Here is a 26,741-nt window from a genome sequence, read left to right as displayed (position 1 = left end):
AACTGACCGGTAGATCGAGAGCTTTGCCTTCTGGCTCAGCTCTCTTTTCGTCACAACGGTGCGATAGATTGAATGCAATACCGCACCCGCTGCGCCGATTCTCCGACCAATCTCCCGCTCCATTGTCCCTCACTCGCGAACAAAACCCCAAGGTACTTGAACTCCTTCACTTGGGGTAAGGACTCATTCCCTACCTGGAGAAGGCATTCCATCGGTTTCCTGCTGAGAACCATGGCCTCCGATTTAGAGGTGCTGATCCTCATCCCAACCGCTTGACACTCGGTTGCGAACCGATCCAGTGAGTGCTGAAGGTCGCAGGCCGATGATGCCATCAGGACCACATCATCTGCAAAGAGCAGCGATGAGATCCCCAGCCCACCAAACTGCAACCCCTCCCCACCCCGACTACGCCTCGATATCCTGTCCATAAATATTACAAACAGGATTGGTGACAAAGCGCAGCCCTGGCGGAGGCCAACCCTCACCTGAAACGAGTCCGACTTACTACCGAGAACCCGGACACAGCTCTCACTTTGGTCATACAGAGATTGGATGGCCCTGAGTAGAGACCCCTCACCCCATACTCCCGCAGCACCTCCCACAGTATCTCCGGGGGACCCGGTCATACGCCTTCTCCAAATCCACAAAACACATGTAGACCCGGTTGGGCATACTCCCAGGCTCCCTCCAGGATCCTTGCGAGTGAAGAGCTGGTCCGTTGTTCCACGACCAGGACGGAATCCGCATTGTTCCTCCTCAACCCGAGGTTCGACTATCGGCCGAACCCTCCTTTCCAGCACCTTGGAGTAGACTTTACCAGGGAGGCTGAGAAGTGTGATACCCCTATAATTGGCACACACCCTCTGGTCCCCTTTTAAAAAGAGGAACCACCACCCCAGTCTGCCACTCCTTTGGCACCGTCCCAGACTTCCACGCAATGTTGAAGAGGCGTGTCAACCAGGACAACCCCTCCACACCCAGAGCCTTGAGCATTTCTGGACGGATCTCATCAATCCCGGGGCTTTGCCACTGTGTAGTTGTTTGACTACATCAGTGACTTCCGCCTGGGAAATCGGCGACAATCCCCCGTTATCCTCCAGCTCTGCCTCTAACATAGAGGGCGTATTAGTCGGATTCAGGAGTTCCTCAAAGTGCTCCCTCCACCGCCCTATTACCTCCTCAGTGGAGGTCAACAGTGTCCCATCCTTACTGTACACAGCTTGGATGGTTCCCCCCCCCCTCCTGAGGTGGCGAACAGTTTTCCAGAAACACTTTGGTGCCGACCGAAAGTCCTTCTCCATGTCTTCTCCAAACTTCTCCCACACCCGCTGCTTTGCCTCTTTCACAGCAGAGGCTGCAGCCCTTCGGGCCCTTCGGTACCCTGCAACTGCCTCCGGAGTCCTCCGAGATAACATATCCTGGAAAGACTCCTTCTTCAGTTGGACGGCTTCCCTGACCACCGGTGTCCACCACGGTGTTCGTGGGTTACCGCCCCTTGAGGCACCTAAGACCCTAAGACCACAGCTCCTCACCGCAGCTTCAGCAATGGAAACTTTGAACATTGTCCACTCAGGTTCAATGCCCCCAGCCTCCACAGGGGTGCACGAAAAGCTCTGCCGGAGGTGTGAGTTGAAAGTCTGTCGGACAGGGGCCTCCTCCAGACGTTCCCAATTTACCCGCACTACCCGTTTGGGCTTACCAGGTCTGTCCAGAGTCTTCCCCCACCCCCTGACCCAACTCACCACAAGATGGTGATCAGTTGACAGCTCCGCCCCTCTCTTCACCCGAGTGTCCAAAACATACGGCCTCAGATCAGATGAAACGATTATAAAATCAATCATTGACCTTTGGCCTAGGGTGCTCTGGTACCAAGTACACTTATGAGCATCCCTATGTTCGAACATGGTGTTCGTTATAGACAATCCATGACTAGCACAGAAGTCCAACAACAAACAACCACTCTGGTTTAGATCAGGGAGGCCGTTCCTCCCAATCACGCCTCTCCATGTGTCTCCATCATTGCCCACATGTGCGTTGAAGTCCCCCAGCAGAACAATGGAGTCCCCCACTGGAGCCCCATGCAGGACTCCAGTCAAGGTCTCCAAGAAGACCGAATACTCAGAACTCCTGTTTGGTGCATATGCACAAACAACAGTCAGAGTTTTCCCCCCCACAACCCGCAGGCGTAGGGAGGCGACCCTCTCGTCCACCGGGGTAAACTCAAACGTAGCGGCGCTCAGCCGCGGGCTTGTGAGTATCCCCGCACCCACCCGGTGTGATGGTCAATGTCACATAAAGCATTAAGATCAAATAAGACAAGTACGGAGACAAGTCCTTTGTTTGAAGAAGTTAGAAGGTCATTTGTAATTTTCACCAGTGCCATCTCTGTGCTCTAAAGTTGGCTAAGACCTCTGGATCAAAAGTGTTTTTTTAAGCAGAGGTTTTATCACAGCTGCTTTAAATGACTGTGGTACATAACCTGTTCAAAATGTTGCTCAAGTAAAAGTATTAGGAACATATTCTTCAAATCAAAAGTCATCATCATAATAAATATGCAGAATAGCTCCTTTCAAAGTGTTATATTATCATAGAATATCATATTATCTGTATCAAGTAAGAGCATTTCAATGTTGTAGTTTATTAACGTGGAGTCAATTTAGTTAAATACTTTCTATACTACTGTCTAGATTAGTAGTATAAGTACAGCTTCATATAATTTTTTTATTTAAAAATTAACTGTCACATGATTGTATTGCAGTAAAAAGTACAATATTTCCCTCTGAGTTTTGGTGGAGTACGAGTATACAGTGAAAAAAGGCAATACTTGATTTAAGTAGGGACTGCAGATGTAATTTAGCCTAAGGCTAACTCTGGTACAATGCATCAAATGGCAACATTTATGTTAAAAATTGTACATGGTCCCTAACAAATAAAAAAAGAAAAGAAAAACGTTGAACCCACAATTATGTTGGCATGTAGGCTGCAATTTGTCAATGTTTCATCTCTAACTGGTAAATCATTTATGTAACAAGTGTTTACTTGTTCCTTGATCCTTTCCAAGCATCACCAATATCGATCAGTGACTCAAACATGTTTTTTAGGTATCAAGATTAACTATATAAAGAGCGAATATCTTCCTTTACTGAGAGTCATCAGCTTGTTGTTCTGTGTCAGACAATCATCACCTCAGCAAAGGTAATTCTATTTCAATTTATTATCACAATTTCATCGAGAGGACATTTAATATTTTGACAACACTTTATATTTTAATTTATTAGATATATATAAGATATTAATCTAAATATTAAACTATATTTATGTTAGCCTATATAATACACTTATAACCCGCAGGATACATTAATTTGATAAATGGCTCACTGATCACATTAATTGTCTGCATTTATGTTGACTTTGTTTAACGTCTTTCCACAGATGGCATCAGTCTTTCCGTTTGCTTTGTTGCTCTGTTTGTCCATCGGACTGTTGGCTCCATCTGTAAGTAAAAACTATGCAACTATTAATTTAAAAAGCAATTCTATGTGTTGCACATGAAGAATAATGCAGTGGTTTCCCAACATGGCATGTTCCCAACACGGCCATGATAATATTTTTTTCCTGTTTTCTTCTTTGAGATCCCATGGTTGATGAATGGTTAACTAGGCCTGCTACCTCTTTATTGAGCTGTGTTTTGTTTCTTCTTTACTAGAATGATATTGGCCAATACTAATCTTACTATCATTAAGGGCTGGGATTTAACTTAACATGATTATTTATTTATTTTATTTTATTTTTTAAAGATTATTTTTGGGGGCTTTTCCCTTTATTTTAAAGTAGATAACATGAAAGGGGGAGAGAGATGGAGGATGACACGCAGCAAAGGGCAGCAGGTCCCGAACCTTGTGCCGCTGCAGGTCTCAGCCAACATGGGGCAAACGCTCTTACTGAACAACTCATGATTATTTCTGGATGAATAACTATTTCACTTTAGGCTTTCACTTCATGTAACTACAGTGAAAAATTTAGCAGATGGTATCTGTATTCTGTTATGGTCAGCCAGTCTCTGATTGTGCGTGCTCTGTCGAACACAGGCCCGACTCGGACAGAAAAATAGCCACTTATGTCTCCTCAAATTGATTATCCAAGCTTGTAACCCCAATGGAAAACATTGTAAACCCTGTTTCTTTTTGTTAAAATGTGTCTATAAACAGCTGACCATAGGGAACATCTACACACCTCCTAACTCCCTATAGAGTCAATACACTGCATAAGCACTACTATTATATCTGTTGGTAGCCCAAACAAGATGATTATCCTTGGTGACTTTAACATTACCTGGTTAGATCGTTCATCTCTAAACAACAGAAACTTCTTTGAAAGCTTAAATCTGACTCAACTAATCAGAGAACCTACTCAGGTTGACCACAGATCCAAATCTCTATTAGACTGGATTTTGGTCACCCACTCTGACAGAATCACTGAATCTGGTGTTCTACCCGATTGCTTTAGTGATCATTCCATGGTTTTCTGTGTAAGGAAAATTAGATTACCTTGCCTACCACCCAAGGTAATAAGGGTAAGGCAGAGTAAACATATTAACACTGAGTTTTTCATCCAAGATTTATTAGATATAAATTGGAATAGGCTTCACCTCATTCCCTTTGTTGTAGATGCTTGGAATTTTATCTACACTGAAGTTCTTAAAGTAATTGACAAACATGCCCCTAAGGGTCAAGGGCTGACATTTACCATAGATTGATGCTGATTTAATACATTGTTTTAAAAAGTGCCGCCTGTCAAAGGACTCAACAATTAAGAAATACATGTACAACTAAAAACAAGAAATGCTAAATCGAATTATTATAAAAAAAATCTGTCTAATAACTTCAATAATCCTAAGAAGTCTTGGAAAAGTCTTAATTCTTTACTAAACAATTCTACTCAAAGCATTGCTACCAAAATCAAAGTAAACAATGATATTATCAGTGATCCTGCTGCGGTTGCCAATGCTTTTAACCAACACTTTTCCTCTATTTGTAGCTCACAATTTTCTAGATTTGATGATTTGGACGTCAGCGTGTCTCTTTTCATGGTTGTGTATCACTGTCCTTAATAATGGAGAAAGGTGTCCCTCTCCTCCTTGGGGGCTCGATGGGGTTTTAAGCCCCAAACGTCTCCTTCCAGGCAGCGCTACGACCGTTGACTTGAAGGTGCCTAACCCAACCTTAACCCTAATCATTGCCTAATGCTAGTACGATGGAGAGACATTGGGGGCTTAAAACACCGATAAACTCCTTAGGGCCTCTCCTATTTTCTTTATTAGGGCCCGATCACCGACAGCGCAAAGGCCCTATTGAAACTGAAGGAATTATTTTCCTGGCAATTGAATCACCTTTTTGAGGGGCTTAATGCGCCCATATTATGCTCATTTTCAGGTTCATAATTGTATTTTAAGGTTGTACCAGAATAGGTTTACATGGTTTAATTTTCAAAAAATACCATATTTTTGTTGTACTGCACAGCTCTCTCTCACTGCTGCAGATCCTCTTTTCACCTGGTTTCTGTTTTAGCTACAGAGTGAGACCTCTTTTCTTCTTCTTCTTCTGTACTATCTTTGATTGCACTCGCACATGCTCAGTAGCTCAGATGTAGATCATGTCAGCTAGCTAGCTCCATAGACAGTAAAAGAAAGGCTGTTTCTCCGACTTCGGTCAGTTACAAGGCAAGATTAGCTGGGAGACTTCTAAATGAGGGCGCACATGTAAGTAGTTCTTTTGTAGATTATGGTGAACTTGTGTGTGTTGTAGCTGTGCTTTGCTATTGAGAACGAGGTAGCATGCTAGCATTAGCATACGAGCTAACGGTTACGGTTAGCCAGCTCATTTCACAAGCCGTGCCGATTTTGAACAGCTCACCCGGAGACTGAAGGCAGGAAACTGTATCTCACTCAAAACAGCATGGACACCACAAATCCCAGAAAAAGTGTTTTTTTCATAATATGGCAACTTTAACATACTCAATAACTCACCAAAATTGGCGGTTGCATCAATCCTGCTAAAAATCCATGTATTTTAAGGGTTTTGAGAATAGGCCCACAAAAATGGCTTGCTAGTGCCCCCTACAAAGTAAAAAACAAATTAGAGCCCCTGCAGTGTGTTTAAAGGGGTGGTGCAGAATTTTGGACATAGGACCAAATTTCCAAGTTAGCCAGTGTGTTATTTATCAGTGGAGACAGTTTAACACTTTTGATCCAGACCTTCCAGTTGCAGAGTTCGCTGGTGCTAGGCTAGCGCAAGTCAACAGTATCTGCTAGCCTGCCATTAAAAGCAGTCTTACCCACTCCACAGTACACCCGAGGCAAATATATTATAACGCCAGACTATCGATGTAAATGTCTGTTGATAAAATAATGTTAGAAATATAACTATCCTTGCATCTCAATGATCGCATTACATTTTGAGGGACTAGTTTCTCAGCAGCGGTGGAATTTTACTTAGCATCGGTTAGTAGCCAAAATGTAAACCTAGTAGTAACCTAGTACATTGCTATTGAAGCAATGGATTTGAAACTAAGGACTAGGCAACATGGTGATTCAGTGTGCATTTAGAAATTGTAAAAAATAAATCAAACAGATGGGCACCACAAAGTTTCCACAAATTTCCATTGCGAGATCCACAAAGGAACCAACTGTGGCTTCTTGCAACTGGCTTGGACATCAAGGCACTAGCCAACACTCTACTCAAGTGGGACATGTGTAGTGATCATTTTAGACCAGACAACTTTGGAAAACCTAGCAATCTAAAGGACCACAAGTCACTGACAACGTATGCGGTTCCATCCGTCTTTCTACATGCACCAACAGCTACTGATGAGCAGGTAATAACTTTTGGTAGGCTACTCTAGCTAATAGAGCTAGCCCCTTTCATAACGTTAGCCTAGCTGCTACTGATAGATTGAGACTGAAAACGTTAGTGGAGATAACGTTACTGTTCAATGCATTGTGGAGAGTGACAACATTAGCTAACGGTTTAGCTACACACTTGGTAGATACCTGGCTGGGCTAACCGTTAACTTTAGGTAATTGCTGACAGAAAAGTCATGTAAGCTCGGTGAGTTTACATGCAAATTTGCAAAGAGATTTTTTGTTGTTATTATTTAAAACTAGATAAGTATAACACTGACAAGATTTGATACTAGAGAGCAAAGCATGCATGATTTTGATAAGGACCTGGACCCTGATAGCCATGGGTTGAATGAAACAGGTGACACCTCTAAATATTATACTGACTATGAATTTAATTTAAATGTTAATTCAAGGGACAATCTGTCGCTTGTTCATTTCAACATCAGAAGTCTTTATGCAAATTTCAATAAAATGAAGGATTATATCACTACATTTACAAGTTGATTCAATATAATATAATAGCACTTTCTGAAACATGGATTAGTAATGAAAAGGGTGTAGACTTTGAACTAGAAGGATACAAGTTATACCACATAAATATAATCAGAAAAAAGAGGAGGAGGTGTGGCATTGTATGTTGACAGTCATTTGAAATGCAAACTTTGGAATGTGATTGTTGCTTGCATTTATAGAGCTTAAGGATCCAAAATAGATGTTTTTCAGGACAAAGTGAACAATTACTTGATATACAGAATAACCAGAAAACACTTTTAATAAGTGGTGATTTTAATATTGATTTTCTCAATCAATCTAAATGTAAGTTTACTTCAGATTTCTTAGATAAATTGCATACAAGATCTCTTTTTTTCTTTAATTACACAGCCTAGCAGAATCACTAGCTCGTGTGTTACATTAATTGATAATATTGTCACAAACGATGTTCAAACAATTGTTCAAAGTGGATTATTGGTAAATGACTTAAGCGATAATTTGCCTGTTTTTACCATATGTGACATGCAACCTGAGCTATACAAGAGCTCAAATCAGCCTTCATATTTTAGAGTGAGAACCGAGAAAACAATAAATGACTTTAGGAGTGAGCTTTCACAACAGAACTGTTCAGGTGTTTATGTGACTGATGTGAATACAGCATATGAAACCTTTTTAAAAATATTCAATTCAATTTTTTATTTATAGTATCAAATCATAACAGAGTTATATCTAGTTATGATAAATTTTGCCCACTAAAGCAGTCAAAGAAACCCCATAAAAGTGATAAACCTTGGATGACATTAGGATTAATTAAAGCATGTAAAAAGAAAAATAGATTGTATAAAGACTTTGTAAAAAAACAGGACACCTAATTGTGAGGCCAAATATAAAGCATACAAAAATGAATTGACGACAATTTTAAGAGAAACTCACAACGTATTAAGGTACCTGCATATGTTGTGTACACTGAAACTGTTAAGAACAATAGCATAGATGTGGCCAATGAATTTAACTAATTATTTATTAATATTGGGGAAAACATGGCCAAATCAATTGATATATCTAACCAAAGTCAAAATGCTACCTGTAGAATAGAAAGTAGAATAATGCAGTCCATGTTCCTGGGTGAGGTTAAGGAAAATGAAATTACGTCTATTGTTAGCAAATGTGAAAATAAACTATATACTGATTCTGACGGACTGGACATTGACTGCATTATTAATCCTCTGACTTTTATTTTTAATTTGTCTATATATTTGGGTGTTTTTCCTGAGAAGATGAAGGTCGCCAAAGTCGTTCCATTTTTCAAAAAGGGAGATGTACATTACTTTAATAACTATAGACCAGTGTCATTGCTCTCTCAGTTTTCTAAAATCCTTGAAAAGTGGTTTGCTCAAAAACTAAATATTTTTTTAGAAAAACAAATTAATTACTGAAAAACAATATGGCTTTAGAGCAAAAAGAGCAACAGCTTTGGCATTAATTGAACTCATAGAAAAAATTACATCTGCAACTGAGAATAAGCAACACACAGTGGGGGTCTTCATCGACTTAATCAAAGCATTCAACACTATAAATCATAGTCTGCTATTGTTAAAATCATACAACTATGGCATTAGGGGTCTAGCTCATCAAAGGCTCAATAGTTATCTTAACAATTGACAGCAGTTTGTTCAAATTAATGGTCAAAGATCTGAGTTAAAAGATATAATATGTAGAGTTCAACAAGGGTCCGTTTTAGGCCCATTACTTTTTATTTTGTTCATTAATTACCTTTGCGCGGTGTCTAAGGTAGTACAGTTTTTGATGTTTGTTTGTTGTGATCAATTATTTATTTATTTTCTTACAATCATTCATACACTGGAAAGGAAACATCTTCACAGAGAAAAGAAAAAAAACAAAAACAAGAAACCTTAGGCTGATTACATCATCATTGAAAATACAACAAAAGCACAATAAAGTGTTGCTTAATTCTGATGCTTGTTTTTCCTCTCCCTTATCCCCCTCCAGACCCCACCCCACCCCCAACAAGATTTTCCCATTGCCACCCGTCCATCCTTCCTCCATCATAGAACCCAAAGCAGGATATTGAGCATTGTATATATTGGATAAATATCTCATACTTGAGAATATCAAACACATCCTAATTTCCTCCTTCATATTATAAAATCCACAGAGGTCCATACAACATTCTAGATAATAAAAAAAACTGAGTGAGGTATATGCACAACATTTAAACATTGTATACATTAGATGCACATTTCAAAAAAAAAAAAATATATATATATATAAATAAAGCAAATATATGAAGCAACTCAGAATGTAAACAGTAGAAAGAGTCTGACCTTATCTACATTATTTCATTTATTTTCTCCAATAGCTCTGTCCAGCAATCAATATTCGAGGTTTTGGCATAATGTAAACGTGCTGTAGAGAGCTCTAGCTGAGCAATATCCCGGTAAGAAGAGAGCCATTTCTTTACTAACAATGTATGTGGTGGTTTCCAGCGACAAGCTATCATTCTTTTGGCGGCTGTCAAACCAGCCAAAAGAAGACGCCTATTGTTAACAGTTAGCTTTAGAGACGATGTGTCATTGAGCAGAAGCAAATATGGTAAGAAAGGGATGGGTCGTTTAATGATACTAGACATGATGGTTGAAACACTATGCCAAAATCTATTGACCTCTGGACACTGCCACACCATATGGTAAAAAGTAGCAATGGTATTGTCTGAGCAGAAATCACAATATGGATTGTCTCTGAGTTTCATTTGCTGTAATCTTCGCGGGGTTAAATAAGACCTTTGGATAAATCTGTAATGTATCATTTGATGATCAGGATTTCTAGATGATAAAGATATATTTGACCAGACCACGCACCAGTCTGGTTCCTGAGAGATGTTAATATCTGTCTTCCAGATTCTGATAAATGATAAGGGCTTATATGAGACTTTAGTTATAAACTTGTATAACTCTGAGACAATACCATTAATTTTACCTTTAGTGTCAAAGATTACATGAAGAGGGTGATTCCCCAACTCGATACCCCAAGGAACACCCTGAGCGCGCATTGCTGTGCGTAACTGTAAATAAAAATAAAAAGTGCCCGGTAAATTATATGCTCTCTCTAAGTCATGGAATGCACGAAGGCCCTGTTCCCCTATGTCCTTGAGGACATGAACCACTCTATTACTCCACTGAGGAAACATAATTGGTTTCTTCTCAATTAAAAGAGAGTGATTATTAAAGATAGGAGATTGAGCGAAGAATGCGTTCGGGATTTTAGCAACTCGATGGACTTTATGCCAAACCGTGAAAAGATAAGAGATTATTGACACAAAATCACGTTTAATTTTACTTGAAGGTATATTAGAGTATACCAGACTAGACAAACAATATGGTAAACGTTCTTCAATGGGACGCCATGACACAAAGATCCCTGGATTCGACCATATAGCAAGCGGGCGTAAAAAACAAAGCTCCAGGAATACCACTCAAAATTGGGCAAGTTGACCCCACCTGATAATCTATGTCTTTGTAGGGTAGATGCTTTGATTCTAGGTTTTTTTCTGTTCCATAGGTAAGAGCTAATGATTGAATGTAGCTTCTTCCAGTAACCACCCGGTGGGGCTAAAGGGATCATACTACTCACAAAATTAACTCGAGGCAATATATTCATCTTGATAACTGAAAGTCTAGACTGGAAAGAAGTAGGGAGCATCTCCCATCTATTCAAATCCCCCTCTACATTTTTTAGAACTTTATTATAATTGTAAGCAGTTAACAAGTTAAGTGAGGGATTGATGAGCACTTCTAGATATGTAAAACTATTAACAACTGGAATACTGAAAAGTGATATCTTGTCATCCGGTACCCCCAACAACATTAAAGCCGATTTTGTCCAATTTATTTTGTAGCCTGATATACTGCTGAAGTTCTCAAAGATTTTAAGAAGATGTGGAAGGGATTTAGAAGGATTTTTTAAATAAAATGTCATCTGCATACAGAGAGATGCAATGCAGTGTATCTTGAATAATGATTGGTTCTAAGGCCTCTGACTGCCGTATTGCCTGGGCCACAGATTCCAAAGATAAAGAGAATAGAAGTGGAGATAAAGGGCAACCCTGATGGGACGATCTTGTTACAGGGAACCTAGCCGAACAGTTATTGCCCGTTATAACAACTGCAGAGGGATTAGTATACAATAACTTTATCATAGAGATAAGGCTATCACTAAAACCCATAAATTGGAGAACAGACCACAAGTAACACCATTCCAGTCGATCAAAACCATTCTCGGCATCTAATGAAAGAATGGCATTTTGATCTTCTGAAACAGAGGCAAAATCTATAATATGAAGCAAGCGACGGACATTATCCGATGCTAGTCTAGATTTAATGAACCCAGTTTGATCATGATGTACTAAATGGGGCATATAGCGCTCTAAACGTGTAGCTAAGACCTTAGCATAAAGCTTGACTTCACAATTCAGAAGACTTAAAGGCCTGTAGGAAGTACAGTCGTTAGATGGCTTGTCCTTTTTAAGTAATAATGAAATTATTGCAATATTTGAACTGGCAGAGAAGGAGCCTCTATTGATAGAAAAATGTAGCATATTCAGCAGTAGAGGACCAAGCTGGGGCCAATAGGCCTCAAACAGTTCTGGTGGAATTCCATGTTTGTTGATGCCACGATTGACAAGGGTCCAGGCCTAAAGACATTTATAGGCCAAAATTGACTTGTCGTCATAGCGCCCCCCGCTGGCTACAGGAAATCAGCCTTATATGACAAACATCATCCAATTTACATGAAACTTATAATGTGTGGTCTACATGTGATACTGTATACCACCCCCTACACTTTAACCACACCTACTTACTCAGGCAACGCCCCCTTTATAACATTTGAACAGGTTAAGGTAGAGTCTTGTGTGAGGTGTCATTGAACTCAGCACAGAGTTCCTTCTTCATTGGTGATGGCTTGGCCCGACCCCTATGCTTAAGCCACGCCCCTTTTATAACTAATGACCCGTTTAAGGTAGACCCTTGTGTGAGGTATCATTCAATTCAATTTTTCAATTCAATTTTATTTATAGTATCAAATCATAACAAGAGTTATCTCAAGACACTTTACAGATAGAGTAGGTCTAGACCACACTCTATAATTTACAAAGCCCCAACAATTCCAGTAATTCCCTCAAGAGCAAGCAGTGCGACAGTGGCGAGAAAAAACTCCATCTTGGGAAGAAACCAAGGAGGAGTTGCAGTTTGGACACTGCAACTCCTCACTCCCTAACTATAAGCTTTATCAAATAGGAGAGTTTTAAGTTCATTCTTGAATGAGGTGACAGTTTCTGCCCCCCGAACCCAAATTGGGAGCTGGTTCCATAGGAGAGGAGCCTGATAACTAAAGGCTCTGGCTCCCATTCTACTTTTAGAGACTCTAGGTACCACCAGTAACTCTGCATTCTGGGAGCGCAGTGCTCTAGTGGGACAATAAGGTATTAGGAGCCCTTCTAGATATGATGGTGCTTGAAGATTTAGAGCTTTGTAGGTCAGGAGAAGGATTTTAAAATCAATCCTGTATTTTACAGGAAGCCAATGCAGAGAAGCTAATACAGGAGAAATATGATCTCTTTTCTTAGTTCTTGTGAGAACACGCGCTGCAGCATTCTGGATTAGCTGGAGAGTCTTAAGGCATTTATTTGAGCAACGTGATAATAAGGAATTGCAGTAGTCTAGTCTAGAAGTAACGAATGCATGGACTAGTTTTTCAGCATCGTTTTGAGACAGGATATTCCTAATTTTGGCGATGTTACGAAGATGGAAAAAGGCTGTTCTTGAGGTTTGTTTTAAGTGGGCATTGAAGGATATATCCTGATCAAAAATAACTCCTAAATTTCTGACAGTAGTGCTGGAGGCCAGGGCAATACCATCCAGAGTAGCTATATCTTTAGATAATGAAGTTCGGAGGTGCGTTGGTCCCATCACAATAACTTTGATTTTGTCTGAGTTTAACATCAGGAAATTGTGGGTCATCCAGGATTTTATATCTTTAATACACGCTTGAAGTTTAGCTAACCGACCCCTTTCGTCTGGCTTAATTGACAGATATAATTGGGTACCGTCTGCGTAACAGTGAAAGTTAATTGAGTGTTTCCTAATAATATTACCTAAAGGAAGCATATATAAGGAAAATAGAATTGGTCCAACCCTTGGAGGGTTTATCGTTAATGTTAACAAATTGGGATCGCTCAGCGAAGTAGGACTTAAACCAGCTTAGTGCGATTCCTTTAATGCCAACTAAGTGTTCCAGTCTCTGTAACGGTATGGTCAATAGTGTCAAATGCAGCACTAAGATCTAGTAAGACAAGCACGGAGACAAGTCCTTTGTCTGCAGAAGTTAGAAGGTCGTTAGTAATTTTCAACAGTGCCGTCTCTGTGCTATGATTCTTTCTAAATCCTGATTGAAAATCATCGAATAAACTATTGCTATGTAGAAAATCACATAACTGATTAGCAACCACCTTCTCAAGGATCTTGGATAGAAAGGGAAGGTTAGATATAGGTCTATAGTTTGCTAAGACCTCAGGATCAAGGTTGGGTTTTTTCAGAAGAGGTTTTATCACAGTTATTTTAAATGACTGCGGTACATAACCTGTTAATAAGGACATATTGATCATATCTAGTAATGAAGTGTTTACCACGGGTAACGCTTCTTTGAGTAGTCTCGTTGGGATGGGGTCTAAGAGACAGGTAGATGGTTTAGCTGAGGATATCTTTAACATTAATTGTTGAAGGTCTATAGGATAAAAGCAGTCTAAGTATATGTCAGGACTAATCGTTCTTTCTAGCGGTCCTGCATTTAAAGGTGAACTGTTATAAGTTGAGGGCAAAAGGTGATGAATTTTATCTCTAATTGTTATACTTTTATCTTTAAAGAAGATCATGAAGTCATCACTACTCAGAACTAGAGGAATAGATGGCTCAGTAGAGCTGTTGCTATCTGTCAGCCTGGCTACAGTGCTGAAAAGAAACCTTGGGTTGTTCTTATTTTCTTCTATTAGTGATGAGTAATAGTCTGATCTGGCTTTTCTTAGGGCCTTCCTATAGGTTTTTAGACTTTCTTGCCAATCCAAACGGGATTCTTCCACTTTGGTGGAACGCCACTTACTTTCGAGGTTTCGCGAGATTTGTTTTAATTTGCGAGTTTGGGAGTTATACCAAGGTGCTAGTTTCCTTTGCTTCATCATCTTCTTTTTTAGGGGAGCAACAGAGTCTAAGGTCATCCGTAGGCAAGTCGTAGCACCGTCTACAAATTTATCAATTTGAGAGGGACTGAGGTTAACATAGAGGTCCTCTGTTATGTTAAGGCATGACATAGAGTCGAATGCTGTTGGAATATCTTCCTTAAATTTAGCTATAGCACTGTCAGATAGGCATCTAGTGTAGAAGCTTTTATCTAATTTAGTATAGTCAGGTAGTAAGAATTCGAAAGTAATTAAAAAATGATCTGATAATACCGAATTCTGCGGAAATATTATTAAATCCTCAATTTCAATACCATATGCCAGCACAAGGTCGAGGGTGTGGTTAAAACAGTGCATCGCCTTGTGCACACTCTGACTGAAACCGATTGAATCCAGTAATGAGTTGAAAGCAGTACTAAGGCTATCATTGTCAACGTCCACATGGATATTAAAATCACCTACAATAAGTACTTTGTCTGATTTAAGGAATAAACATGATAAAAACTCTGAGAAACCAGATAAACTCAGCAGAAAGTTCCTTATTCATTGGTGATGGTTTGGCCCGCCCCCCTATGCTTAAGCCAAGCCCCCTTTCATTACTGGTTTAAGGTAGAGTCTTATCATTGAACTCAGCAGAGACTTCCTTTTTTTGGTAAAGCCTTGTCTCGACCCCTATGCTTTGGCCACGGCCCCTTTCACAGCTAAGGAACTGTATGACGTAGAGTCTTGTGTGAGGTATCATTGAACTCAGCAGGGAGTTCCCTTTTCATTGGTGACGTTTTGCGGTGTCGCAAGGAGCGGCGTCCACCAGTAACCCTGACGCACGCAGAGGCGCGAGATCCCGTCCAACGCTGCTCGCAGCTTTAATTTTTCCTCAAATCTGCTCATACTGTTTTTTATTCATCTATATGCAGATGACACAGTGTCTATATATCTAATGTGTCTGTCTATAAGATTAAATCCTCACTGCAATCTAACTTTAATGCCATTCAACTTTGGTTCCAATCCAACCACCTTCCACTGAATGATACGCCACTTGTACAAGTTGATAAACTTAAATATCTGAGCCTTTGTCTTGAATCACTACTCTCCTTTAGATGTCATATTAATTCTGTTGTGAAAAAGATCAACTGTAATTTACAAATATTGTATCGCTCTGTTAACTGTTTCACTCAATTGATTAGGTTAACAATTGTGTCACATTAATATTTCCTCTATTAGACTATGCAGATGTTGTCAAAACTCATCAAATCTGAAAGCATTAAATGTTGCTTTCAATAATATATGCAGATTTGTGCTGAGATGTCCTCTTACTACTCACCACTGTGTAATGTAAGACTCACTGAACTTATTATCACCAAATGCCAGAAGACAGTATCACTGGTACCAGGTTATTTTTAAATGCGTGTACTCTGATTATCCTCCTTACATATTCCATATAGACCCAGCTATAGATTGAGACACACTGAATATCCCTTCTTTACTGTGCCAGACATCTACAAAGAGAGTGGTAGACGTACCCTTAAATTTAAAACCCCTTCAGCCTGCCTGGGTCTCTAAGATCTAAGATCTGTCACTTCTTTGCACACCTTCAAAACATAGCTCTTTCCTTACTTGCATGGAAACTGTTGCTGTAAATGTTTTCCTCATGTGTGAGTGGACTTTTGTTTTAAATACCCACATATTCGAAAGTATGGGTGTAGGTGTGCATATGTATATTACGTATGTATGTATATGTATGTAGGGCTGCCAACTCTCACGCATTGGCCGTGAGACACACTCATTTGATTTGGTTTCAGACACTCACACGCCACACCCCCAATATCTCACGCTAAAGTGTCAACCCGGTCGGTCAAATACCTGAAAGATGAGTTTATATATAATTATATTTATATATAGATCTACCTGTTGAGCCACTCGTGATCGAATAGTTATGCTTTTAGAGATGGTGAGGGGGTTCAAGAGCGCTCCCTGTCTGTGGAAATTTTGAAATGTTCATTCAGCATTAAATACAGATGCTTCCGTCGCTTTGTGTCGCTCTGTAAAAATAGAGGTGAGCAGCGCGGCTGGTAAGTGTAGCAACTTCAGTTAATTTGAATGGACTCGCTCTGCTTTGTGCTCTGGGACTCTGTGTCTGTCAGACGGTATGAATGAGCTACTACCATATCAGCGGAGCAATAACATGCACAGCAGACTATATTACAACTCTCAAAATCTCGGAGAACACAGATGGGAGGAGTTATATTTTGAATGTGCACAAAGTTGTACATCTTGCTGAAACACATCTGAGCTATTGAAGTCCAGGGGTTTATAAATGAATTAAAATGATGTATGATTCACATGAATAAGTGCCACATGCACATATAAAGAGGTTACTTCCTCAACAAAAGATGCAAAAGAGGAGGTAAATTAGGCCTACATATGTGTTGACTCAGCAGAGATAACATTCAATTAGAAAAAGTTGGTCTACAAGAGAAGAGATGAAAGTAATACAGAATGCCTGAGGGCCTTATTGTTCTATATTTTCAATTGTTTCCAGCATAAATTGATGTAGAAAAGGGTAGAAATAGGTGCATGTTTAATGCTCAAAATTATATGTCTCCTCACAAAATCTGAAAACAAAACCTATGCCATTGGGTTGCCAGGCCATGCAGCTGTGACTGGTCCAGATGTTTGTGCCAGCTCACCAGGGGGGCAGATACTGGGAAACTTTGGGCCACTATTGTGCTTCTCTAACCTCTGTGTATCTCTAAATGCTTGCAGATGTTATTTAGCACCTAGATGTAATAGTCTTTCTTTTCCCAAAAAATTACATACAGTAAGTGGGGCACAGAGGATGAGGGCCAAACATTACTGGGCCTTGGCACAAAAAAGGTTTGAGAAAGGCTGTCATATAACACATGCACAAAATGAGCAGTGTCTTTTGTCTTGCTGTTGGTATTTTTCAGTCTATTTTCTGCCGGATCTTGTGGTGGGGAAAGGCGAATTTCCCTCACTGCCTAATCTAATGAGGTTTGGTCTTTGGCCACCATTCCCCCGGTGCCCAAAAAGGGATATTTCTATTTATTTAGTGTTGGAACCTAACAGTTATGATCAAGACTATTCTGTGAGGCCTGAAGCTTCCCCTAAGAACAAAGAGCGGCCTGTAGGGAAGTCACCAGATTGTGATATTGTAAAAGGGTATATAAGTTTATTATTGAAGGATTGCTGATTGGCTACTGATAATTGTGACGTTAATAAATCTTATTATACTTAAATAGCAGTTGTTTGTGATTATTTGTGTACTTATTGTAATAATTGCTGGCTGGATGGGTCCGTGCTCAAAATCACCCCTTCCTTTAAATCCTTTTAAAGGATTTTAACAGAAATGAGACTGTTCCACAGTTGATTGTTGGTCCCTGACTTACAGGGTAGTGCCCCGTTTTGATTGTTTGTCGATTTTATAATATTTTATTCATAACTTTATTAATATTGATAAAACATATTTGATAATTTGCTAATGATCAATCTGTACCCTACTAGAAAATCCTACATTAGTTTTGAAGGATTGGAATTTATATAAATCAGTGGTTCTCATTCTTTAAAATTTCAGTGGTCCTAGTAGATCCCTTTGGTAGGCAAATGTTAATTTAACTTTGGGACCCTGGTCCCTACACTGAGAACCACTGGTGTGTGTGTGTGTGTTAGTGTTAGTGTGTGTGTGTGTGTGTGTGTGTGTGTGTGTGTGTGTGTGTGTGTGTATATTTGTCATGGTTTCGGTGTTTTGCTTTGTATTTCTGTTCTCTGTTATGTGTTATCCTGTTTTCCTGTTCTTTGTATTAGGTTCTGTTTCCCTATTTGTATATTTCTGTTTAATGCATGTTCCTATGGATTGTTTCTGTACTGTGGGTTTTGTCTCCTTGTCATTGAGTGATTTTTGGTCTTGTTTTGTATTATGTTCTGTTTCCTGTTTTATTGTGATAGTCCGTTTTCTGTCTTGTCATGTCTAGTTCTGCTTCCTGTGTTTTCCCGCATGTGTGATGTCTAATGTGCTCCACCTGTTCCACAGCCCTGGTGTCACCTGTCCTGTGTTTGCTCGTTACCTAGTTTATTTAGCCTCTGTGTTTCTCATTGTGTCTTGTCAGATTGTTTAGTGTTTCATCCTGCTCAGCAGTTCTCAGCCTTTTGTTCCTTTTGTTTGTCTTCCTCCTCTGGATACCTTGTGTTTCCCTATGCCTTTTTTGATACCCTAGTAGACTCTGCCTTTTTTGTTGTGAATAAATCATTGTGTTCAACCTTTTCCTGCCTGCCTGCCTCTCCCTGCATTTGGGTCCATTATCCCCTGCTCCACACAACAATATTATTATTATTATATATTTTTTGCAGTATGATAATGATGCTGAATTAGCCAAAAGAAATTGCTTTGTACGCAGCAACATTTTTGTTCGCCCCACCAAATCTCACTCTGATGTATGTACACTACTGGTGTTAGAACGCCCCAATTTTTTCCAGGTTTTATTGAAATTCATGCAGTTTAATGTCTTATTGTACTCTGAAATGAATTTAAGTTAAAAAAGAACTCATGGAATTAATTTATAAACCAAAATGTATTCTAAATTTTTACTCCTCAAAGTAGCCCCCTTTGGCAGATATAACAGCTGAACACACTCGTGGCATTCTTTCTACAATGGAAATCAAATATTCTTCAGAAAGTTCTTCACAACTCTGTTGCAGAAGTTCCCATAAATGTGTGGCACTTGTAGGTTGCTTTGCTTTCACTTTTCTTTCCAGTTCATCCCAAACCAGCTCAATGGGGTTTAAGTCTGGTCACTGTGCTGGCCACTCCATGTTTTTAAGCTTACCATCTTGTTCTTTTTTGCTAAGGTAGTTCTGGCATAGCTTGGACTTATGTTTTGGGTCAAAATGCTGTGGTAGCCGTTTTGGTTCAGGGTGCCTTTAACTCAAATCACCAATCCTGGATCCAGCAAAACAGCCCCAGACCATCACGCTTCCTCCTCCATGTTTGACAGTTGATGTCACACACTGAGGAACCATCCTTTCACCTACTCGATGGCATACAAAAATCCTGCGTTATGAACCGAAGATTTGAAATTTTGATTCATCAGTCCATAACACCTTCTTCCAGTCTTCAGTAGTCCATTGATGATGTTTCTTGGCCCAGGCAAGCCTCTTTTTCTTATTCTACTTCTTAGCAATGGCTTTCTTGCTGCAACTGGAACTATCAAACCTGCAGCTTGAAGCTTGAAACTGAGACTTCTTATTACGACCACTATTAAGCTGTGCTTGAAGCTGTTGTCCTGTGAGCCTATCACGCAAGCTGTTGACTCTCAGAAACTTGTCTTCTGATTCTGTTGTGGCTTTGGGTCTGCCAGACCTCTTCCTGTCAGAGTTTCCCCCAGTTTCTAAGTGCCTTTTGATGGTGAAGAATACTGTACTAACTGACATCTTGACTTTCTTTGCAATTTCTCTGTAGGAAAGACCAACATTCTTAAGTGTTATGACGGTCTGTCTCTCTTCCATTGATAATTGCCATTTTCCCGCCATTTTTATAGCAACACACTACTTTCTGCACAATATTGTTCATATAATGCTCATGAAGGTATGGTACCACAGTGTGTTCCAACAATGCTTTTATACAAATAGAGGGGGTTGTAAGTAATCCAGACAAGTTGGAACACCTGTGGGAATTGGTAGTACCAACTTTCAAAGCTTGATCAACCTCCATTGCTGCAGAACAATTTTAAGTTGTTAACCCATTTCTTGTTCCCTGAAAAAGGACTTTCTGTAAAATACTGAAATGTACATTATTTTTCAGTTTTGGTAACCTTACTTTTTTTTTAACCTCAGGCAGTTCACCACTTACCTGTGTACCATTTCAAGCTATTCATTGGACTTGAACTCCTAAAATTTCAATAAAAAAAAAAAAATTGGGGTGTTTTAAAACTTTTGACCAGTAGTGTGTGTGTGTGTGTGTGGGGGGGTGTATATATACAACCCGGTCTCACCGCAGTTCGTGTAAATGACTCAACGTTATTCTTAATCTATTGATACGTGTTCACAGAAACGTTTTTCTCGTTGTTTACGTGTAAATATCACGTTATTTTCTCGGGGAAAGGATGCCGGAAGGCGGCCGAAAAAGAAGCTCCACAAGCCGGGAGGCGCCCGCGAGGCGGCCCGCTGGAGACGCGCCACAATAACATGATGGCGGAGGTTGGGTTTAGGAAAAACCTTACGGGGAAAGGGCGCCTTAAACGCCGGGAGACGCGCCACAGTAACACGCTGGACAAAACGCCACGAAGCTCCATAAGCTGGGAGGTGCCCGCAAGGCGGCCTGCTGGGGATGCGCCACAATAACGGGATGGCGGAGGTTGGATTTAGGAAAAACCTTACGGGGAAAGGACGCCTTAAAAGCCAGGAGACGCGCCATAGTAACACGCGGGACAAAACAACCACACGCAGGACGCCATTCCCGCTCGCCCGGGTGAAAGTCCAGTGTTTTAAAGTTGAGTTGAGAAGCTTTGTAATTAGACTGCTCGTGTTTAAAGGGGTGATAGAATGCAAAACCGATTTTACCTTGTCATAGTTGAATAATGACAGTTTAGTGGGTAACTACGACATACATAGAACCTCTAAATCCCATTGACACCTCATTTCTCTGCAAATCTCACAATTTGAAACTGCCTCTGAAAACGGGAAAATCTCAACAAGCCCCATAGTTGACGTCAACTATGGAGCTCCTCCTCATGTGGCTCTAGTCTCTCTCTTTGTCACAACCCAACATTTGCATAGGCTACACAACTGACCTGAGATCAGTTAGTCTTCTGAATCTAGGTCGGGCAGATCTCAGAAATTGTATACATTGTTCATATGTTATTTTACCATTCAATTCACTTCTGAGACTTTTTTTATGCGAGAAATCAACAATGTAGAGGTAAAATATGGGCCATTTTACAAAAATGTATGTCTAATTGCAAATTTTGTCCAACTGTGTGTCGGAGTTCAGCGGCCAGTGCTGCCTGTGTAGCTGCCTCGCCGCCTGGCCTGCCTTCCTTCACAGACCCCGGCCTGCTGTGAGCTTGATTGAGCTCCATCAAGGCTGGCAGCCCACGGCACTTCATACCCGCGCAAAGTCACCGCTTTGTGGGCTAATGGACTACTAAACGCCGCTGCTCTGACAGAGCTCCAGGGCCTGCAGTTCCCCTCTTCCTAATGCCCGGTGTATGTGAGTGAGAGTGCGGTCAGTGAGCTTGTTACGCCAGCAGTCTCTTACCACAGGTTTCAGTTAATCTTAAAATGTGTGTAATTATAATGTGTTGAGTTATTTAAACAAACGATTGGGGGAAATAAACGCTGCTTGTCCGTGAGTCTCATTAATAGAGCTTGCGGCTGGATGGAGCTCTATCAATGCTAGCCTCCTCTTAGAATTCCTCTGGAATTCACAAAAATTCATTAACTTGAAATCGGACACCGTTGTTAGCTTTATAAGACATTTAGTTAGATGTTCAAACTGTAAATATACTCAAATTACGCCGAAAATTAAGCTAACTGTCCGTGATTTGTAGCTAGCTACACAGCTAACGAAACACCTAGTCTTCACAAATATTCATTAACTTGAAATCGGACACCGTTGTTAGCTTTATAAGACATTTAGTTAGATGTTTTATAAGTGGCGTGACATGTGTGTAACGTGGTAAAAAATTGCTGGTGTATCAAGCTCACTAACCGCGCTCTCACTATCACACAACGGGCCATTTAGCTAGCAGGAAGATAGGAGTTGCAGGCCCTGGAGCTCTGTCAGGGCAGCTGCGTTTGGTAGTCCATGCTGTGGGCTGCCAGCCGTGACGGAGCTCCAAGTACCTCATAGAAGGCCGTGGTCTGTGAAGGAAGGCAGGCCGGGCAGCGAGGCAGGAACCGGCGGCTGAACTCCGACACACAGTCTTACCAAATTTGCAATTAGCCATTCATTTTTGTAAAACGGCCCATATTTTGAGCTTTATATAGTTGATTTCTCGCTTAAAAAAGTCTCAGAAGTGAATTTAATAACGAAAAAGCCCGACAAACAATGTATAACTTTGCAGTGCAATCAGCGCGTAGCTCATTCGGAATATTCATGAGCATACCATATTTGGAAGAAAAGCTCTTAAAATATCTCAAATAGAGCCATATTCACAGGGTAGTTAAGGGCCTAATAAAATACCATTCGGGCATTTTTCAGCCCAACCAATGTTACATACCCCATTAGGAGACCTTAAAGAACAGTGTAAAATACCCTATATAACCATTTTAATGTTTTTTTTGTGATCACAGTGTCATGGACAAACCTCCTGCCCAGGTCAGTACAATATCTCTGACTCGTTGATCTTATGTATTTGACTTGTTTGTTCATACAGTGTTACATATGGGTTTGTATTTTTTGTTGTGTGCGTTTGTGTGCGCCTCTTTCTTCTCTTCTCCATGTTGGTTTGTCTTGGATTTTTAAACTTGCAGATTTTACTAATCAAGGAATTTTCAGGGAGACCAATATGTTGCAAAACATTAGATCTTAATTCAAGCAAAGACCTGAGTTACTTTGCAGAGAAACTGAAGACATTCTCTGGCATGTGAGTCATTTATACATTTGGGAGGATGGAGGCCATATCAGTACATCACGTTTTTAACATTAGGAACCACATAAGGCCATTGACCTCGGTGTCCCTGGCTGTACGCCCAGATGATAACTTCCCGTACATCTGCTCTTGACTGATTGCATCACGCAGAAAGATCTATTAGTCCTGATAGGGATTAGGGAGAAAAGAATTATGTTAGGTTTCTGAAGGAAGGATGGGAGGAGCTTGTAGCAAAATTATCTATATAATTTATTAATAATACAAACAGAAGAAACGCAACACTGCCTCACAGAAGTAAAAAAAAAAGCGAGCTTCACATGCTTCTCTCAGTCTGCTGCCGGCCGACACAATGAAGGTCTCCTCCCTCCTTTATATCCAGGGAGCTGAGTGAGCACAAGCAATAACCAACCAAGCTGGAGAAGGGAGGGAGGCACACACATGCAACAAAAAATACAAACTGCTACGTAACAAGAATCTAACTTTCTCTTTTTTCCAACATTGTCTTGAAGGTCCCTGTCCTCCTGGTTGGACTCAGTTCGGCTCTCGCTGTTTCAGTTTCAACTTCCAAGGAAAGAATTGGATCGATGCAGAGGTACAGCAGATTTCTCAAGACTGTCCTGACCTATATTTAGATTTCTAGTGGCGGTGTCCTCTAGTGGCCATAGTAGTTATGACAGGGGCAAAAAATAAATCACTTCCTAATTTGCTGGCGTCATAACTTCTATGGCCATTAGAGGGCGCCGCCACTATAATCCTAAATATGAGTCCTAATTGCTGCTTGAACAAACAACTTATGGGACTGTTTTTGGGGGGAGGACAGTCTCTAAAAGTATAAATACTTTGTTACAGTAAAAGTCCTGCATTGTCCAAAGCTAGTCAGTATGAAAATGAAATGTCCTGAGATTGCATCTGTTAAAATTGTGATTAGGTTTATTTTTTTTTTCTTAAATGTTTTTAACTTATTATATTTTCTCCATTAGAGCTTCTGCAAGGCCGCCGGTGGGAATCTGGCTTCAGTCCACTCAGAAGAGGAACACGTATTCCTCAAAGCCTACATTAACCAAGTGACCGGTGCAAACGGACGGGCCTGGATTGGAGGCTTTGACTCAGTGAAGGTGAGACTTTTATCATCACAGGAAGTGATGTCACTCGTCTCTCGAGCTATTGAGAAAATGAAATTTGATGAAAGAAATAAAAAACAGAGAGGAAAATTACTCTAAATAAAACAGAAAAAAAGGAGGATGCTCTTTTGATTACACTTTGACTTTGAACCAATCTTTCTCCTCCAGAAGGGCGTGTGGATGTGGTCTGATGGATCCACATTTGACTACAAAAACTGGGATGTGGGGCAGCCTGACAACTTCGATGGAGAAGAGAACTGTCTTGAGATGAACTATCAGGGTAAAAACCAACAACATATGAAATATCTTGTCTTTTAAATAAACATGATGATCCACAAATGATCTCTAAACTTATTGCAGGTGGTTGTTCCAGACTGAAAGATAAAAAGTTAAGACATTAAGACTACATTTACACGTGGCTGGCTATTTTCATAAACGGACATTTCAACCTCTCGGTTTTAAGAAAAGTGTTCGTTTTTATGTACCCGTGTATATATATGCCGTCAATGCAGTCAAGAGCACGCCAGACCTGAAGGTGGCAGTGTAACGAGAAGCTCAAGCCCACGTTAGCCAATCAGAATCCCGACAATAGCAACAACAGCAACCAATCACGTCCTCTTTCTCTCTCTCGGCTGCCTAAACCTCCGTTTGTCTCAGTTTACATTCAAACGTATATAAAACGAAGTTTTCCAAAATCTCCACTTTGGCCGAAGCTTTTAGAAATAATCGTTTTCTGTGATAAAAACTGGGTTTTCATGTAAATGAGAGGCCAAACCGCAGGGGCCTAAAACTCTCTGGAAACTCTCTCAACAGGAAGGAACTGGAACGACGCGCCGTGTGCCCGTACTACAGTAATAATATTTCCTTTCCTGTGCTCCAAGAACCTGTGAGGTCTCCATCATGATGTCACTACAGCTCATCTATAATCTCTATCATTGATTCACTTTCAGTTTGTTCTGCAGACAGAAACAGCTCTCTGCTGACAGACTCACTTTCACTTGTTTATTTTCTGAAGAGTTAGGAAACGGTTCACACTTGAGTTTTAACATTAGAAGGAAACTGACTCTCTGAGCTGGACAAAAACATAATCAGTTATTGGACTTTTAATCTAGTAAATAACACATAATGAAATACAGAAAACATTCAAATACTCTGACATCTTTTCCATTTTAGTTTCCTGAATAGTGTCTGTCAGCTCTGTCCAAAGGTAACAACATCCACCTACCAGACATGGATGGTGAAGATCTTCTCTTCAAAAATGTCCAAATAGAAAATAAAATCCAAATGTTGTCTGAACGTTCTGTGATACAAGAGGAGTTTCTGGTGTGTTGGGTTCTTTCTTCATCTGTTTTCCTTCACTTTATAATCAATAATATTAAATAATAAAAGACATATTGTCACACTGTCTGGTCCTGACTTATTGACTTTTGTTTTCTCTAAAGGGACAAATAGTTATATAATTGTGGATAATATATTATTGCTTAAATAATCACAATAAAAACAAGGTAAAAATACTAATCCATATTTTGTGAATAACACAAAACTAAATACAGAAAACATTAAAATACTCAAATCTTTTCCCATTTGATTTTCCTGAATATTGTCTGTTCTAAACTGCGTCCACTGATGTGATAAGAACAACTTCAACACACTTATTTGATTTCTCTCTAAAAGTTAATGTTCTGATCGATACAACTCTCGTCTGTACATTAATTATGAAGTTCCCTTCGAGCAAACTTTAGCTTAGCTTAGCATAAAGACTGGAAACAAGGGGAAACAGCTAGCATGGCTATGTCTAAAGGTAACAACATCTACCTACCAGACATGAGTGGTGACGATCTTCTCATCCAAACTAAATATCCAAATAGCAGATAGCTCAGTTGGTAGAGCAGGCGCCCATATATAGAGGTTTACTCCTCGACACAGCGGGCCCAGGTTCGACTCCAACCTGTGGCCCTTTGCTGCATGTCGTTCCCCCCGTCTCTCCCCTTTCATTACTTCATCTGTCGTGTCAAAAATAATGGCCAAAAACTAATCTTTAAAATGTCCAAATAGAAAATAAAATCACAATTTTGTCTGAACTTTCTGTGATACAAGAGGAGTTTCTGGTGTGTTGGGTTCTTTATGGTCCGTGTACTTTTTCGTTCATTCAATTTTCATTTCATAAACAGGTATTAAAAAAAATAGAACATTTGAAATTGAAATACGACTTTTTTTCTTTTCTTTTCATGGTCAAAAGGGGATGGGAGAAATTTAAAATATGCTGTGATTTTCATTTTCTATTTCCTATAACAAAAATAAAATCACTCGGAAATAGAAATGAAAAAAGGCTTGTTTTGTTAGGTTTTTTTTCATATTCAGAGACCGGCTGT

At 40.0% G+C, this 26,741-nt stretch overlaps 1 protein-coding gene across 1 annotated transcript; it reads left to right on the top strand.

The window, feature by feature from the left end:
• The first annotated feature begins 3,157 nt into the window (after positions 1-3,157).
• On the top strand, positions 3,158-25,492 carry LOC114559230 (galactose-specific lectin nattectin). The gene is made up of 7 exons (XM_028583789.1): positions 3,158-3,195; positions 3,433-3,495; positions 22,950-22,974; positions 23,758-23,840; positions 24,229-24,363; positions 24,538-24,649; positions 25,183-25,492. Exons 2-7 carry the CDS (start codon positions 3,433-3,435, stop codon positions 25,257-25,259), a joined length of 495 nt encoding a protein of 164 aa, XP_028439590.1. The 5' UTR covers positions 3,158-3,195; the 3' UTR covers positions 25,260-25,492.
• Positions 25,493-26,741: the final 1,249 nt, after the last annotated feature.

The sequence above is a fragment of the Perca flavescens genome, chromosome 7 (assembly GCF_004354835.1).
Source record: "Perca flavescens isolate YP-PL-M2 chromosome 7, PFLA_1.0, whole genome shotgun sequence".
Taxonomy (NCBI): domain Eukaryota; kingdom Metazoa; phylum Chordata; class Actinopteri; order Perciformes; family Percidae; genus Perca; species Perca flavescens.
The sequence above is the reverse complement of the archived record's forward strand: the minus strand, read 5'-3'. Positions and strand labels throughout refer to the sequence as shown.

Excerpts from the sequence above, each read along its gene's own strand:
- LOC114559230 (XM_028583789.1), top strand. The coding sequence starts at position 3,433 with ATGGCATCAGTCTTTCCGTTTGCTTTGTTGCTCTGTTTGTCCATCGGA. Across the intron at positions 3,496-22,949 it reads TCGGACTGTTGGCTCCATCT|TGTCATGGACAAACCTCCTG; the intron begins GTAAGTAAAAAC and ends TTGTGATCACAG. Across the intron at positions 24,364-24,537 it reads GAGGCTTTGACTCAGTGAAG|AAGGGCGTGTGGATGTGGTC; the intron begins GTGAGACTTTTA and ends TTTCTCCTCCAG.